At 63.1% G+C, this 13164-nt stretch overlaps 1 protein-coding gene across 4 annotated transcripts; it reads left to right on the top strand.

Moving 5' to 3' along the window:
* The first annotated feature begins 343 nt into the window (after positions 1-343).
* On the top strand, positions 344-12821 carry PUF60 (poly(U) binding splicing factor 60). Of its 4 annotated transcripts, XM_061171449.1 has the most exons (12): positions 344-503; positions 4940-5050; positions 7329-7424; positions 7546-7635; positions 8554-8604; positions 10669-10830; positions 10903-10995; positions 11137-11350; positions 11429-11619; positions 11749-11884; positions 12080-12315; positions 12395-12821. In XM_061171449.1, exons 1-12 carry the CDS (start codon positions 480-482, stop codon positions 12692-12694), a joined length of 1704 nt encoding a protein of 567 aa, XP_061027432.1. In that variant the 5' UTR covers positions 344-479; the 3' UTR covers positions 12695-12821. The 4 variants fall into 4 exon arrangements, with proteins under 4 accessions (XP_061027432.1, XP_061027433.1, XP_061027434.1 ...); XM_061171450.1 differs by lacking the exon at positions 8554-8604; XM_061171451.1 differs by lacking the exon at positions 4940-5050 and having other exon boundaries at positions 345-503.
* Positions 12822-13164: the final 343 nt, after the last annotated feature.

Below are 13164 nucleotides of genomic sequence, written 5' to 3'. Positions count from 1 at the left end.
ATGACGCAAAGATGCATCTCGAAATCTGAGTCCGAAATACAGCGATTCTTTGTCACGGCTTTCAACCGCAGCCCTGGAGAGGATCGGGCCGTCTGTGCCCTGCCTCGGGTTTTCCTGCAAAGCAGGCAGAAAACCGACCAGAGGCCGGAGGGCGGCAAGGGACGAAGCGAGCTGTGGACTGGGACGCACAGAGGCCGGCGGAGGGCGGGGCTGGCGGCGAGCGGAGGCCGGGCGGTAGCGCGCGCGCCCCCGACACCCCCCCGGCCCCGCCCCTCCTGTCCGCCCCTCCCGGAGCGTTAACTGTTTCTCCCCTCACCGGAAGCGCACTCCTTTTTCCTTCCACGTCGCCGGGGGAAAGGGCCTTAATCGCGAGAGTTCCGTCCTCTTGAGAGTTCCTCCGCCGGCACCCAGATCGCGCGAGACCGCGGAAGGAGCCGAAGCGTGCGGCGCGCGCGCGCGGCGGTCGCGACGGGCGCAAGATGGCGACGGCGACCATAGCTCTAGTAAGTGAGCACCCCGTGACCGCGGGCCGCCGCTCAGATGGCGAGAGCGGGTTGTTGGCCCGGCCAGGGCGCCGAGGGTCCCCCGGGGATGTGGCGGTCGCTCCGGGGCCCCGCGCGAGCTCCCGCGTCCTTTGGTCGCGCGAGGCGGGGGCGGGGCGGGCGCGAGGCGGGGGCCGGCCTGCGGCCGCAGCTTCCGGCCCGCAGATTGCAGCTTCCGGCGGCCGGCGCGGTAGGGCCTGGCGCGGTGGGGACCCGGGGCGCAGCTGGGGGCCGTGCCGCGCGCCGAGCCGGGTCCCTTCGCGGTGAGGCCGGTCGGGCCCCGGCGGCGGTCATCCTCCTCTGTCGATGGGGTGCGCCTGTGTCCCCGACTTGAAGGCGGGGCTCCTGGGAACCGTGGCGTTTCTTCTCCCGCTAGTGTGAAAGGGGCCGCTGGGCGTGCGGGGGCCTGTAGGAAGCGATCGGGCCCGGTGAGGAGGGAGGCCTTGGCTTCTTGCGTACACAGCTGTGAAATTGCTCTCCGCTGATGCTCAGCGGGGAAGAGGTTTCCAGCCAACAGGGACTCCGTCCTGCTATCCCCACTCAGGAAGGGAAGACGGGGTCTCTCATTGCATGTTTCCTGAGCAATCACATTGTCCCAAGCACTGTGCGAGGACTTGGGGGAACAGTGGGGAACCAGAGGCAGTCTTGCCCTTTTCCGGGGTCTGGTGGGCACTGGAGACCAGTTCCCACCCAGGGTGCGTGAAGTGCTAGGGGGGTGCGGGCACCTAGAGGAAGGAACCCCTCCTGCGCTGCTTAGTGCTCGCCTCCGTCAGCCACGTGGAGCAGTTAGCATAGATGGACAACTCCTCCTCACACAGCACTTCCGTGGTGAAGTCTCCCTTCATTCTTCTTCCTCCCAGGCGTGTGCGACTGACTCCCCTCCGGGACCCTTCACACGGCGCGTCCCTTTCTTTACCTGCCACTCTCCCCCGACCTGTACTCAGACTGATGTGGTGAGGTCTGTCTAAGAAGGCAGCTTTTGCAGGTAGATGGAGGCTGGACTGATAGGGGAGATGTCTGAGGGTCAGGGGGTGTACTTAGACTGCCTTGGCCATGCTCTCAGCTGGGGGCTGATGCCCAGAGAGGGGACCGAACCTGTCGCACTGGGGAAGAAACTGACCCCTAGTGAGAGAGAGGCCCCAGGCTATGAGGGGGGCCCAGTGTGTGATTCTCAGACCTAGCTAGCTTCACTGTCGTCGTTCTGCCATGTCCTGCTTCCTGTTGAAGCCATGAGAGCAACTACCTTTGTGAGAGGGACGTTAGAGAGAAAAGAGGTGAAGGTGGAGGCTTGGAGGCCACCAAAACTCCTGGGAAAGTGTAGGAGCAGGAGAGACCAGTGAGAGTCATGTCCCCAAGCGTCCACAGACCTGCGTCAACACCATGCCCCAGCCTTGCTCAGGGGGACTCAGCTCTGCTGTGGCACAGGGCCAGACACAGGTGGTGTCATAGTAGAGGTGGGTGGGGGCACTGAGTCTAAACCCTGTAAGCTGGGGTTTTCAATAATGGTTTTCACTGACCGTCTGACTCCTTTCAAGAAGTTAATATGTGTATGTTAATAGGTGTATGTAAACTGTAAAGGCCCAGGCTTACCTCATCAGCTTGTGGGAGTGAAGTCCGGCTTGTGGTCCGACACCTTCCTCTTCCTACCTTTTGAATGGATAGGTTTCTAGAAGGGTTACCTGTTTCCCTGCAGTCCTTTTGGGGCATACTGAGAGCTTGGTCTCTGTCTTCTGGTCCATGCATGCTGAGCAGTGCTGGTTTGCTGTCGTAAGCTGTGGCTTCAACTCTTGTGGGAGGTGGAGTGGAATGGCACAGTGATCTTGTGGGGAAGGACCCAGGAAGATACAGCAGTGCCTCTTCTGACTTGGGAGTGCCTTCCACCTGGTGGCTGCAGAAACGGGCCATAGCCGCTTCCTCTGACACTCGGACTCACTCCCACTTGGGACCATCATCCTTGGGTTCCATCTGGCAGGAGCGCTGGGACCCTCTCCCCTCCCCTCCCCGGGGCACAGTTGCTTTTTTTCTCCTTCTGTGGGTCCCAGCCTGCATGTCAGTTCACAGAGAGGCCTTTTCCCTGGATGCTACGGCCCAGTGTGCCTCATGGCCCCTCTCTTCCCGCCCTGTGCTTGGTGTTCTTCTTAGCACTTGTTAACTACAGAAATAATCTCACGTAGGTGCTGGTTGGCATGTCTCTTGTCTTGTTTTGCTGCATCTGCAGTGCCCTGCACAGAGCCTGGCCATGCAGTGGACAACATGGCACCATGTGAAGGGGACTGAGCGGAAGGAAGGCAGTGTCCTGCAGTGGCCCTGCTGTGGTGACTTGACTCTGGATGTTGTAATAATACTAATAATCATTGAAACCTATGGATTGCTTGCCATGTGCAGATGGATTGCCTTAAGTACTTTATATGGAACCACTCACTGAATCTTCCTGCCAGCCCCAGGAGACAGGCCTGAAGAGCCTGAAGCCTGGAGATGTTAAGTAATTACGTAACTTTTCTTTTTTTCTAGTGGAAATAATCCTTTTGCCCTGGGCTGTTGATCACTGACAGTGCTGGGGTTTGGGTCCCAGAATCATGGGGCAGCACTGCACCCCACCCCACGATACACACACACCTGCCAGAGGGGGATTCGCACCCCTCAAGGCACTGCTGCCTGGTGGGGGGCGGGGTGGGGGGCTTTGTGACCGCAGGGCATGCTGCATTCATTGCCAGAGGATGACAGCATGGGACTGGCTGTAATGATAAAGGACAGTTTCCTTTAAGCTCTCTTAGCATCTGCTTAGAACAGAACCCTAGGCTCCGTGGGACTGGAAACTTTGTTTCTGCCATGAATGGGGTAGGATGTGCTTCCTAGAGTTCCTGGTGAACTGAATTTTCCTGGGAAGTCTCTTCTGAGCTGTGTTCTGATCTCAGCACTGTCCTGGTTCACTGTGTTGGCTATTACAGTAATTTGGGGGAGTGGTTTATAAGTGTGCCCTTAAGTTGACTCTGCTCACAGGGGTCTAAAGGTTGGATTGTATCCCCAGACCTGAAGTGATCTCTTGCTGTGGGTCTTAAGAGGCAGCCTCTGCTCTGGGTGTGTTCTGGGGGCTGCCAGGGAACTTGGGGCAAAGCCAGACTCTAACCCTGTCCCCAGATGCCATGTACCCACTGGGTGGGGCCTGTGTCAGCAGGTCCCCGCTTTCCTTTGTCTCTCTCTGGGGCACAGTTTCTAAGCAGCAGTGGTGCCGAGTTCAGAGGGGTTCCAGGGAGGCAGCAGGGCTGGGTCGGCCACAGCTTCTGTGCCCGCTGGCCACGTCTCTAGTGCAGTCAGGTTTGTGCTGCCGTCTCTCCTTTGAGGCTGGAACTCCTGAGACATGCTCTGGCCAGGTCGCCCCAGCCTTTGGCTTTGTTTGTGCACGGACCCTCGAGGGTGGGCATGGCTGTCGCCTGTGTTCAAGATATCTGTGGGTCTCGTCCTTGATCTGGGAGCGGGTTCCTGCTGTGTGGCATCTGAGAAGGTGGGGAAGTCTCAGGGCCTTTCCACTAAGACCCTCACCCCTGTGACGTTGCCCACCTTCTGCCCTTGGCCTGCCACCCTTCTAAGCCTGGTCGGGAGCTTCTCATTCCATTGGGCTGGCTCTGCACGGCAGTGCTTCTCGGCCCCTCTAGGCGTGGCCAAGCGCTCATCTGCCCTGAGTTAGACAGCCGTGGACAGTTTGCTGGGGGAGGGAGGCTTACGCTTACACATGCAGACCCCCGCCCGGCCCTGCCACTCAGAGGGCAGCCCTCCTCAGAGCTGTCTTCAGGAGGGGCCTGGGACCTGCCCCAGGGGCTTGGCCAGAGACTGTTGAAGGCATTGGGGCTGATGCTGAGCTGTGGGCTGGCCCAGGCATGTGTACAGGGTGCTAAAGAGGTGCCTCTGTCTGCCTCAGGAGGGAGACGACCATCTGTGCTCCTTGTCATCTTGTCCTGCGCGGCCTGGCCCAGCCTGCCAGTAGGAAAGGAAGTGATCTTTAGGACCTCAGCTGTGTGGCCAGAGGGCAGCTCTCGACCCACTCCTGCCTTTTGTTGGCCTGGGGCAGGAGCACAGCTCAGCTCTCTGCCGTGTCTCTTTCTGGGGACTCGTTGTCAGCTCGGGGCTGCCCCAGATTCTGCTCTGGTTTCTGCCAGGCCAGCCCCTTGTGCTGGGCTCTGGGCAGCTGCAGGTGTGCTGGAGGAGTGGGCAGGGTGAGGTGCAGTGAGCCAGTGTCAGGAGTGTTCAGGGGCCATGTCACAGCTGGCTCCTTCCTGGGCCCCTGCCGGCTTCCCTTCCTGGTCCGTGCGGAGCTCAGCTCTTAACCAGGAAAGACGAGAGAGGGCCTGGGTGGCTGGGTCTTGTGAACGTCCGTCACATCGTCTCCTTCCTGCCTGCAGCAGGTCAATGGCCAGCAAGGAGGGGGGTCCGAGCCGGCGGCGGCGGCGGCGGCGGCGGCGGCGGCGGTGGCGGCAGTGGTGGCAGCGGGAGACAAATGGAAACCTTCACAGGTACTGACCTTAAGCATCCTCGCCCTCAGGCCCGCCTGCCCGCCCGCCCGCCCGCCCGCCCGCCCGCCCGCCTGCCTGCCTTCGCGTCCCTGGGCCCAGAGAGACCTGGCAGGGGGTGGGGCGGGAGGAGCCCGAGGGACTCTTCTCTGCCTTCTGGGCAGAGATGCCTGTCCTGCCCTCTCGCCACCCAGCCTCCAGCCTGGCTCTAGCCTCCTCCTCCCTGCCTCTACTAGGCGTCCTCCCTGCCTCTACTAGGCGTCCTCCCTGCTTCTGTGGTGGGTTGAAGCCTCATGTGTCTTCAGACACCAGGCAGATGGTGGCTGTGGTCAGGTGGGGTGTGAACCTCAGCCGGTGGGAGCCCTTCACCGTCGGGGTCATACAGAAGGGCAGACGTGTTGTTCCAGAACGTGCAGAGTATTCTTAAGAGCCAGAGATACAGAGTTTCACTTCAGATCTCTGATTTAAGTAAAACGTGAAAGCAGAATCATGTGTAAGTCAAAGTACAAGTCTGGGGGCCTTGGGCAGGGCTTCAGGGTAGGCGTGGGAGATCTGGCCAGTTCTGGTCGCCGAGCCGGTGGGAGTGTGGGAGGGGGAGCCGGGTAAGAAGTTTCTTCACGCTTCTCCACGGCAGCGCCTGCGTCCAGAGGGTTGGGGGGCTGTTCGGCTGGGCCCCCAGCACGCTCGGGGGAGGGCCATGGCACGCAGCCTGGACCCTAGGAAGTTACGGGGGCTGAAGCTGGTGGGCCCCTCTAGCCAGCCCTCCCCGACCCTGGCTGGCTGTCTAGCCAGCCATTGGTTGGTAGGAGAAGGGCTTTTTGTTTATCAAGACAAAGAGGAGATTGAAAAGTTTCTAAGGGGCTGAAAGGGGGTAGCATTGGTTACCATGGTGACAGCCTGCTCTGGAGTCATAGCCCCAGGCTCTCGGGCCTCTCTCCCACTAAGGAGAACTGGGCTTGGAGCCAGCGGGAAGGAGGACAGCCTCGCAGGGGCCAGACTCGGTCGCCAGGGGAGGGGCTTCCAGGGCTTCCTGCCCTTTGACCCTGTGCTGGAAACCCTGCACTCCAGCTGGTCAGGATGGTGGTTCTTGGGGTTTGGGTCATCCAGCCCCTTCCTGCCCCCTTTGTACCTCTGTCCTTGCTCGTCGCTCCTGTGCTGGCGACCTGCCTCTCTTCTCTGCTGTCCCTCCCGAGGCTTCATGCTGGGGGCTGCAGAATACCCCCTCTGGAGCGGTTGCTGGCCACCCAGCAACTGGTGGATAGGCAGGTGTGTTCTAACTCCCGACACACATGCTCTTCTGGGTCTGGTGGCCGTGCTTCTCTTCCAGTTTACACAACTGTTTTCTTCCCCCTGCAAACAGCTTAGAAATGAGTTTTGATAGAGGGCATGTAAACAATCGTAGTAGCATCCACTGTGGTCTGCAGCAGGCTGGGACACCGCCACCGCCACTAAAGCGTCTCCTCGTCCCTGTGCTCGCCTAGGGTGCTGGTGGGTGTCCACTTCTGTCCCCCTGTGGCTGGCCTGCTTCTGGCTTCTCTTGCCAGGGTGCTATGCACAGCCCAGGGAGGAGTTTGGTGGAGGTGGGTTGGAGCCCTCCTCGGGGCTGCGGTGGCCTGGGAGAACAACTCCGGGCTCCCCGGGCGGTGTGCACAGCGTGCAGGGACGGGTTACCGCCTGGAGCTGTGCTGGGAGGGAGCCCTTGCCCATACTTGCTCTTTGAGTGGCTCCTGGATCTCGTCCCGAGCAGGGAAGCCGAGTCTGTGGCCATGGCTGGGGCCATGAGAAAGTGTGGGTGCCAGGCAGTCCGGGAGCGAGGAGTCCCAGGACCTCCAGAGAGCCCTGGCCCCCTCCCCTTGTCTTAGAGGACAGCTGAGGCCGGCTCTCTTGTGCAGCATGGGACGGGGGTTCTGGGGTCAGGCTTGCCATGAGGGCTGGGCCCTTCTTACTACTTGCTACCTGTCTTGGTGACTCCTGCAAGCCTGGGTCCTGCTGCTGCTCTGGGTTGGCCAAGGGCCCCCAAGGTGTCTGTCTGCCTCGGTGTGTGTCCTCCCGGTGGGTCCTGGAGGAGACCGGCCTGGGACAGGCATAGGGATGTCAGGTGGGCAGACCCACGTCCAGGCCAGGCGGGAGACAGTCTGTGTGAGGACCCGTCTGCCCCTGGGAGCGGGCTGAGCTGCGGGCCACGTGCAGTTGTCGGGGCAGAAGGTGGGGTGGGCTCCTGGGGCCGTGTGAGGGAGGTCTTGAACTCGTTCTTAATGACTTCCCTGCTCCCCATCACCAGGGGACAGACTCCATCAAGATGGAGAACGGGCAGAGCACAGCCGCAAAGCTGGGACTGCCTCCCCTGACGCCTGAGCAGCAAGAGGCCCTCCAGAAGGTGAGCGTGTGCGTCCTTCCCCGGGGCGCCGGGGCGCTGCGGCAGGGGAAGCCGCGGGGCGGGGGAAGGCCGTCTCCCCGCGGGCCGGGCGCCCCGTGCTCCTCAGCGCCTCCCCCCGCAGGCCAAGAAGTACGCCATGGAGCAGAGCATCAAGAGCGTGCTGGTGAAGCAGACCATCGCGCACCAGCAGCAGCAGCTCACCAACCTGCAGGTGAGCGGCCCCGCCCGCCGCCTCGCCCGCTCGCTCGGCCTCCGCTCGCGCCTGCGGCTGTCCCCGCGCGTGGCCTGCTGCCCGGTTTCTCAAGGACTCCTGGGGACACCCAGCTTCCTCCCTGAGGCACGGGTGGCCCAGCCTGACCCACCTGTTGAGAGCCCACGGCCCCCCCCTCCTCTGCGCCCCGCCGCCCTTCCCGAATCGGCTCCTCTTCTTGGACTTCAGACTGTGGCCCTGAGCCCGTGTGCCCCCAGGCGGCGTGGCTGGTGTTGCAGCCCCTAGGAATGTTCCTCCCCGCCCCCATGGCCTCGGATGAGAGCAGTCAGGGCCCCCTGCAGGGAATTCAGTCCTCGGCTTGGGGCCCAGGACTGAGAGGACAGGCTGGGGACGCCTCCACGGGCCCCTGCTCTAGGCCTGTGGCCAGAGGCTGCCTCGGCTCTGGGGAAGAGAACAGGGTGAGGCTGACAGGTGCCTGGGCCTCGAGCCCCCCCCCCCCCCGCCCCCTGCCCCCCGCCCCCTCCCCCTCAGATGTTCATGCTGCCAGGAGACGCCCTGGCTCTTCACTGTGCTCCATCCGTTCCTCCCCTCCCCCTCCCGCTCCCCTCCCCCCTCCCCCCTCCCCCCTCCCCCTCCTCCTCCTCCTCCTCCTCCTCCTCCTCCTCCTCCTCCTCCTCCTTCTCCTCCTCCCCCCCTTCCTTCTGCCCCGCCAGCCAGGCTGCGGGGCGGGGCACCTGGGTCTCTGAGGCCCCCCTGGGCAGGTGCCGGCGGCTGGCTACTTGGCCGGCAGTGTGGGAAGGCAGGCGGGCCTCCTGGCAGGGCGGGGACTCCGGGCCTTGCCGCTGTCTGCGTGAGGTGTGACGAGAGCGGAGACTGCTCGGCTCCAACAGACTGAACTCTGTCTTTACTGTCTTTCAGATGGCAGCAGTGACAATGGGCTTTGGAGATCCTCTCTCACCTTTGCAATCGGTCAATAGACATGCTCACTTCTTCCGGGGCTCATGTCCTTAGTCAGGGCTAGAGGGGGGCAGTGCGGCCTGCGTGCTGGGGACCTTGCTCCCCGTAGCCGGCCCTGCCCGCCAGCTCGGGACGAGCGCAACAGAGCGCCAGGCGTGGCGGGGCCAGTGGTGTGGGGGGCACCCACCCCGGGACCGCCCCTGGGGAGGCCTACATCTGCTCTGAGGGCCCGCCTTAAAACTAACCGGCCAGGTAACTGCGGAGGGCAGCCGGCCAGGAGGGTAGCTGCCCACGCCAGGCCCGCCTGCACCCATGCCGCCTGCACGCACGGGGTGCACCGCCGGGCCTCCAGCTCCGCCGGTCTCCAGGCTGCTCGGGCTTCTGGCTTGGGGTCAGGCCTCCGAGGAGAGAAGGCTCTTAACTCATGGCCCCATCAAACCCTGGAGGGAGGACGGATGGATGGGGTGGGGGGCTGGGGGGACCCAAGCAAATGAGAGAGGGAAGGACAAGGACTGGGCCTCGGGCCTGGCTGTCAGCAAGGGGCGGAGGCCACGCGGCCAGGGAGCAGGCAGAGGCTGTGGTCAGAGGGGGCCAGGGAGCAGGCAGAGGCGGTGGCCATGGCCCTGGCTGCTGTCAGCAGGAGTCTGGGAAGGAGAAGCCCCTCCATCCCCCAGAGGCAGGCTGAGGAGGAGGCCAGGCCCCTCTGGGGAATCTGAGGGGGAAACGTGGCCTTCTCTGGGGGTCATCCCTGGGCGTGCCACTCTCGCAGGGGAGACGCAGTCCTGACCTCGGGGGCCAGACAGTCGCTGTGTCCTCTCTAGGAAGCGTCTGTCTGTGGGGACCGGTCAGGGAGAGGGCTCTTGGCACACCTGCTGTTGGGGAGCCCACACTGAAGAGGAGACGTGCTCCTATCTTGGAGAACTTTGACCTGAGGGGCAGCTGGTTTCATGTCTGGGGCGCCTGGTGCGAGAGGGGACATAATACTACTTTTTTGGGGGGGGTCCTTGGTCTCAGCAGGGAGCCTGAGGCCTGTTTGTTGAGAGCATAGTTTGAGGAGGGGAGTCCCATTTTGGGGGGGAATTCTAGTCTGGGGGAGATGTGGACCTTATTTGTAGGCCCCTTTCTGAGGGACGGGGAGCCCGGCCTGTTCTAGGCCAGTTGATGTATCTAAAAGAAGCTGGCCTCTGGTTATGGGGAACCTCGTGAAGGTGTGGGGCTCCCCTGTTGAGGGGCTAGAGCCAGGGCCCCGTCTCCTTTGCCTGCCCTGGGCCTGTGGTCTCCTCCCTGGGCCCAGCTCCTCCCAGTGGCCCATGGCGTGTGGCTCTAGGACCCTCCCTACCAGGCATGTCATGTGAGGTGGCAGGGTGGGAACTGTCTCCTTGAGGGAATGGGGAGGTCCCTCGGCACAACTGCCAGGCTCGCCCCAGCGTGGAGGCGGTGTGTCTGCCCAAGCAGAGCCCAGGGGCTTCTCCTTTTGGCGGCTCTGCCACCTCTTGCTGTTCCCCGGGAGTAGCAGCCCTTTTTTGTGAGGGTTCAGGCCCTGGGGCCCTGTGCGAGCAGCTGCTGGTCGTCTTCTCTCCGGGGAGCCCCGTCTGGGCTCCTCACCTCCTCCCCGGGGGCTCTTCTGGGCGGTAGCTGCCCTGTCTTCTGTCCCCTCTCTCGCCTCCACCCCAGTGGGTCCCTGCAGCCTGGCGGCTCCCCCTTCCCTCTCTGTCGGAGTGCACGGCCAGGAACCTGGGAGGACCTCTCAGCCCACCCGGGTGCCCGGCCCCAGACTGGAGGGCTTGCGGCCCTGCCTTGCGACCACCTGTCAGCTTCGCTGTCAGTCTGCCCGGGACCTGGGTGGGCCGGGGTGCGTCCGTTTCCTGCCTCCAGGCCTGCCTTTCTTTCCTGGGGGTGGGGTCCTGCCGACCCCCACCACCCTGACTGCAGGGGCTGAGCCTGCACCACGCTGCCGTGTGGGGAGCCCTCCCCAAGCGGAGCCGGGTGGGTGGGCCAGGAGGGGAATGGGCTGCCCAGCCTCCCACCACCCCCTCACAAGCCAGTGGCTCTCTCTCCCCTTGTGTCCTGCTCCAGATGGCAGCTCAGCGACAGCGGGCACTGGCCATCATGTGCCGGGTCTACGTGGGCTCCATCTACTACGAGCTGGGGGAGGACACCATTCGCCAGGCCTTTGCCCCCTTTGGACCCATCAAGAGCATTGACATGTCCTGGGACTCCGTCACCATGAAGCACAAGGTGAGGCTCCGTCCGCCCTGCCTTGTCCCACCCCTGGGCTCTCCGAGCCTAACGGCGTGTTCCCGCGTGCAGGGCTTTGCGTTTGTGGAGTACGAGGTCCCGGAGGCCGCGCAGCTGGCCTTGGAGCAGATGAACTCCGTGATGCTGGGCGGCAGGAACATCAAGGTGAGGCCGGGGGCGGGCCTCGGGGCCGGCTCGCGCGCGGCCGGCTGTGCTCTGTGCGCAGATGTAGAGCAGCCCCTCCAGGAGCCTGCAGCGAGCCGGCCTAGGCTGACTGGGCACTCTTCGTCCCTGCCTCTCCCCCAGGTGGGCAGACCCAGCAACATAGGGCAGGCCCAGCCCATCATAGACCAGCTGGCCGAGGAGGCGCGAGCCTTCAACCGCATCTACGTGGCTTCTGTGCACCAGGACCTCTCGGACGACGACATCAAGAGTGTGTTTGAGGCCTTCGGCAAGATCAAATCTTGCACACTGGCTCGGGACCCCACGACTGGCAAGCACAAGGGCTATGGCTTCATTGGTGAGCTTGGGGAGGCGGGGTGGCAGTGAAGCCCACCCGACACCGTGGCTGGCCCTCACTGCCGCTCCTGCTCTGCAGAATATGAGAAGGCCCAGTCGTCCCAGGATGCCGTGTCTTCCATGAACCTTTTTGATCTGGGTGGCCAGTACTTGCGGGTGGGCAAGGCTGTCACACCCCCTATGCCCCTGCTTACACCTGCCACACCTGGAGGCCTCCCGCCTGCTGCTGCTGTGGCCGCAGCTGCAGCCACAGCCAAGATTACGGCTCAGGTAAGGGCTGGTGGAATTGTGTGGGTTTGGTGGTGGGCACCAGGCCCCCCTGATCCTGTGCGGACTGGCTCTTTGGTCTTGAGTGGAGGCAGCCAGACCGGGGACTAAGCACAGTGGCCTTGGTTGCAGGAAGCAGTGGCTGGAGCAGCGGTACTGGGTACTCTAGCCACACCTGGACTGGTGTCCCCTGCCCTGACTCTGGCCCAGCCCCTGGGGGCTCTACCCCAGGCTGTCATGGCCGCCCAGGCCCCGGGAGTTATCACAGGTGAGCCTGGGTGGGTCGAGGTTTCCCTCCTTCCCCTGCCCCCTCCTCTGGGCTTGATGCCTTCAGCTGCCCTTAATGAGCTTCCTTAGTCCCCTGTGCCCCGGGCAGTTCAGCCACGCTCAGCGGTGCTGTGCTCCTTCCTGGGAATGGTGGAGGTGGGGGGAGTGACTGCTGGACCTGGTGGGTTTGCTGCAGGTGTGACCCCGGCCAGGCCTCCCATTCCGGTCACCATCCCCTCTGTGGGAGTGGTGAACCCCATCCTGGCCAGCCCTCCGACACTCGGTCTCCTGGAGCCCAAGAAAGAGAAGGAGGAGGAGGAGCTGTTTCCCGAGTCGGAGCGGCCAGAGATGCTGAGCGAGCAGGAGCACATGAGCATCTCTGGCAGCAGCGCCCGCCACATGGTGATGCAGAAGCTGCTCCGCAAGCAGGAGGTGGGCAGCCGGGACCGGCGGGGCGGGGCGGGGCGGGGCGGGCCAGCCAGCCACAGCTCTCAGCTGTCCCCCCCCACAGTCCACAGTGATGGTTCTGCGCAACATGGTGGACCCCAAGGACATCGATGACGACCTGGAGGGGGAGGTGACCGAGGAGTGTGGCAAGTTTGGTGCTGTCAACCGTGTCATCATCTACCAGGAGAAGCAGGGCGAGGAGGAGGATGCGGAGATCATTGTCAAGATTTTTGTGGAGTTTTCCGTAGCCTCTGAGACTCACAAGGCCATCCAGGCCCTCAATGGGCGCTGGTTTGCTGGCCGCAAGGTGGTGGCTGAAGTGTATGACCAGGAGCGTTTTGATAACAGTGACCTCTCCGCGTGACCTTAGACCCATTCCCTGGACTTGCACTTTCTCCTTGTTTCCTCTGGGTTTTATAGAGTGATTCAGTGGTATCTTGGGCCCAGCCGCCCAGCCTGTGGATAAAGGTGCAGATGCTGCTGGCCCTGAACGTTCCTGTCTGACAGTGGTCTTGTGCTTATTGGCTCCCGTTGGGGCGCGGGTGCGGGCGCGGCTCAGGGCAAGCACCCGGGCCGTGCGGAGGCACTGGGCCTTGGCGGCCGAGACCTGAGTGCCGGGAGGAGGGCATTCGCCGGGGGTCAGCAGGGGCTGCTTGGTTACTTGGTGCCCGCATGGGGCCGCGGAGGAACGTGGGGGTGGCTTTCCTGCTCTGTGGGGCTTCACTGTCACCTGCGCAGGCAGTGCTGCGAGAAGGCTGGCCCAGAGCCCCTGAAGTCCCGGGACACGTTTAGTCTGTCAGGCAAATGAGCGCCGCCTTGGCTCGGCGCCCTACC

This window comes from Eubalaena glacialis, chromosome 17 (genome assembly GCF_028564815.1).
Source record: "Eubalaena glacialis isolate mEubGla1 chromosome 17, mEubGla1.1.hap2.+ XY, whole genome shotgun sequence".
Classification (NCBI taxonomy): Eukaryota; Metazoa; Chordata; class Mammalia; order Artiodactyla; family Balaenidae; genus Eubalaena; species Eubalaena glacialis.
Note: the sequence above shows the minus strand (reverse complement) of the source record. Positions and strands in the feature narration are given on the sequence as shown.

Coding starts and splice junctions, on each gene's coding strand:
- PUF60 (XM_061171449.1), top strand. CDS start 480: ATGGCGACGGCGACCATAGCTCTA. Junction 11,885..12,079: donor GGCCCCGGGAGTTATCACAG/GTGAGCCTGGGT, acceptor GGTTTGCTGCAG/GTGTGACCCCGGCCAGGCCT. Junction 12,316..12,394: donor AGCTGCTCCGCAAGCAGGAG/GTGGGCAGCCGG, acceptor CCCCCCCCACAG/TCCACAGTGATGGTTCTGCG.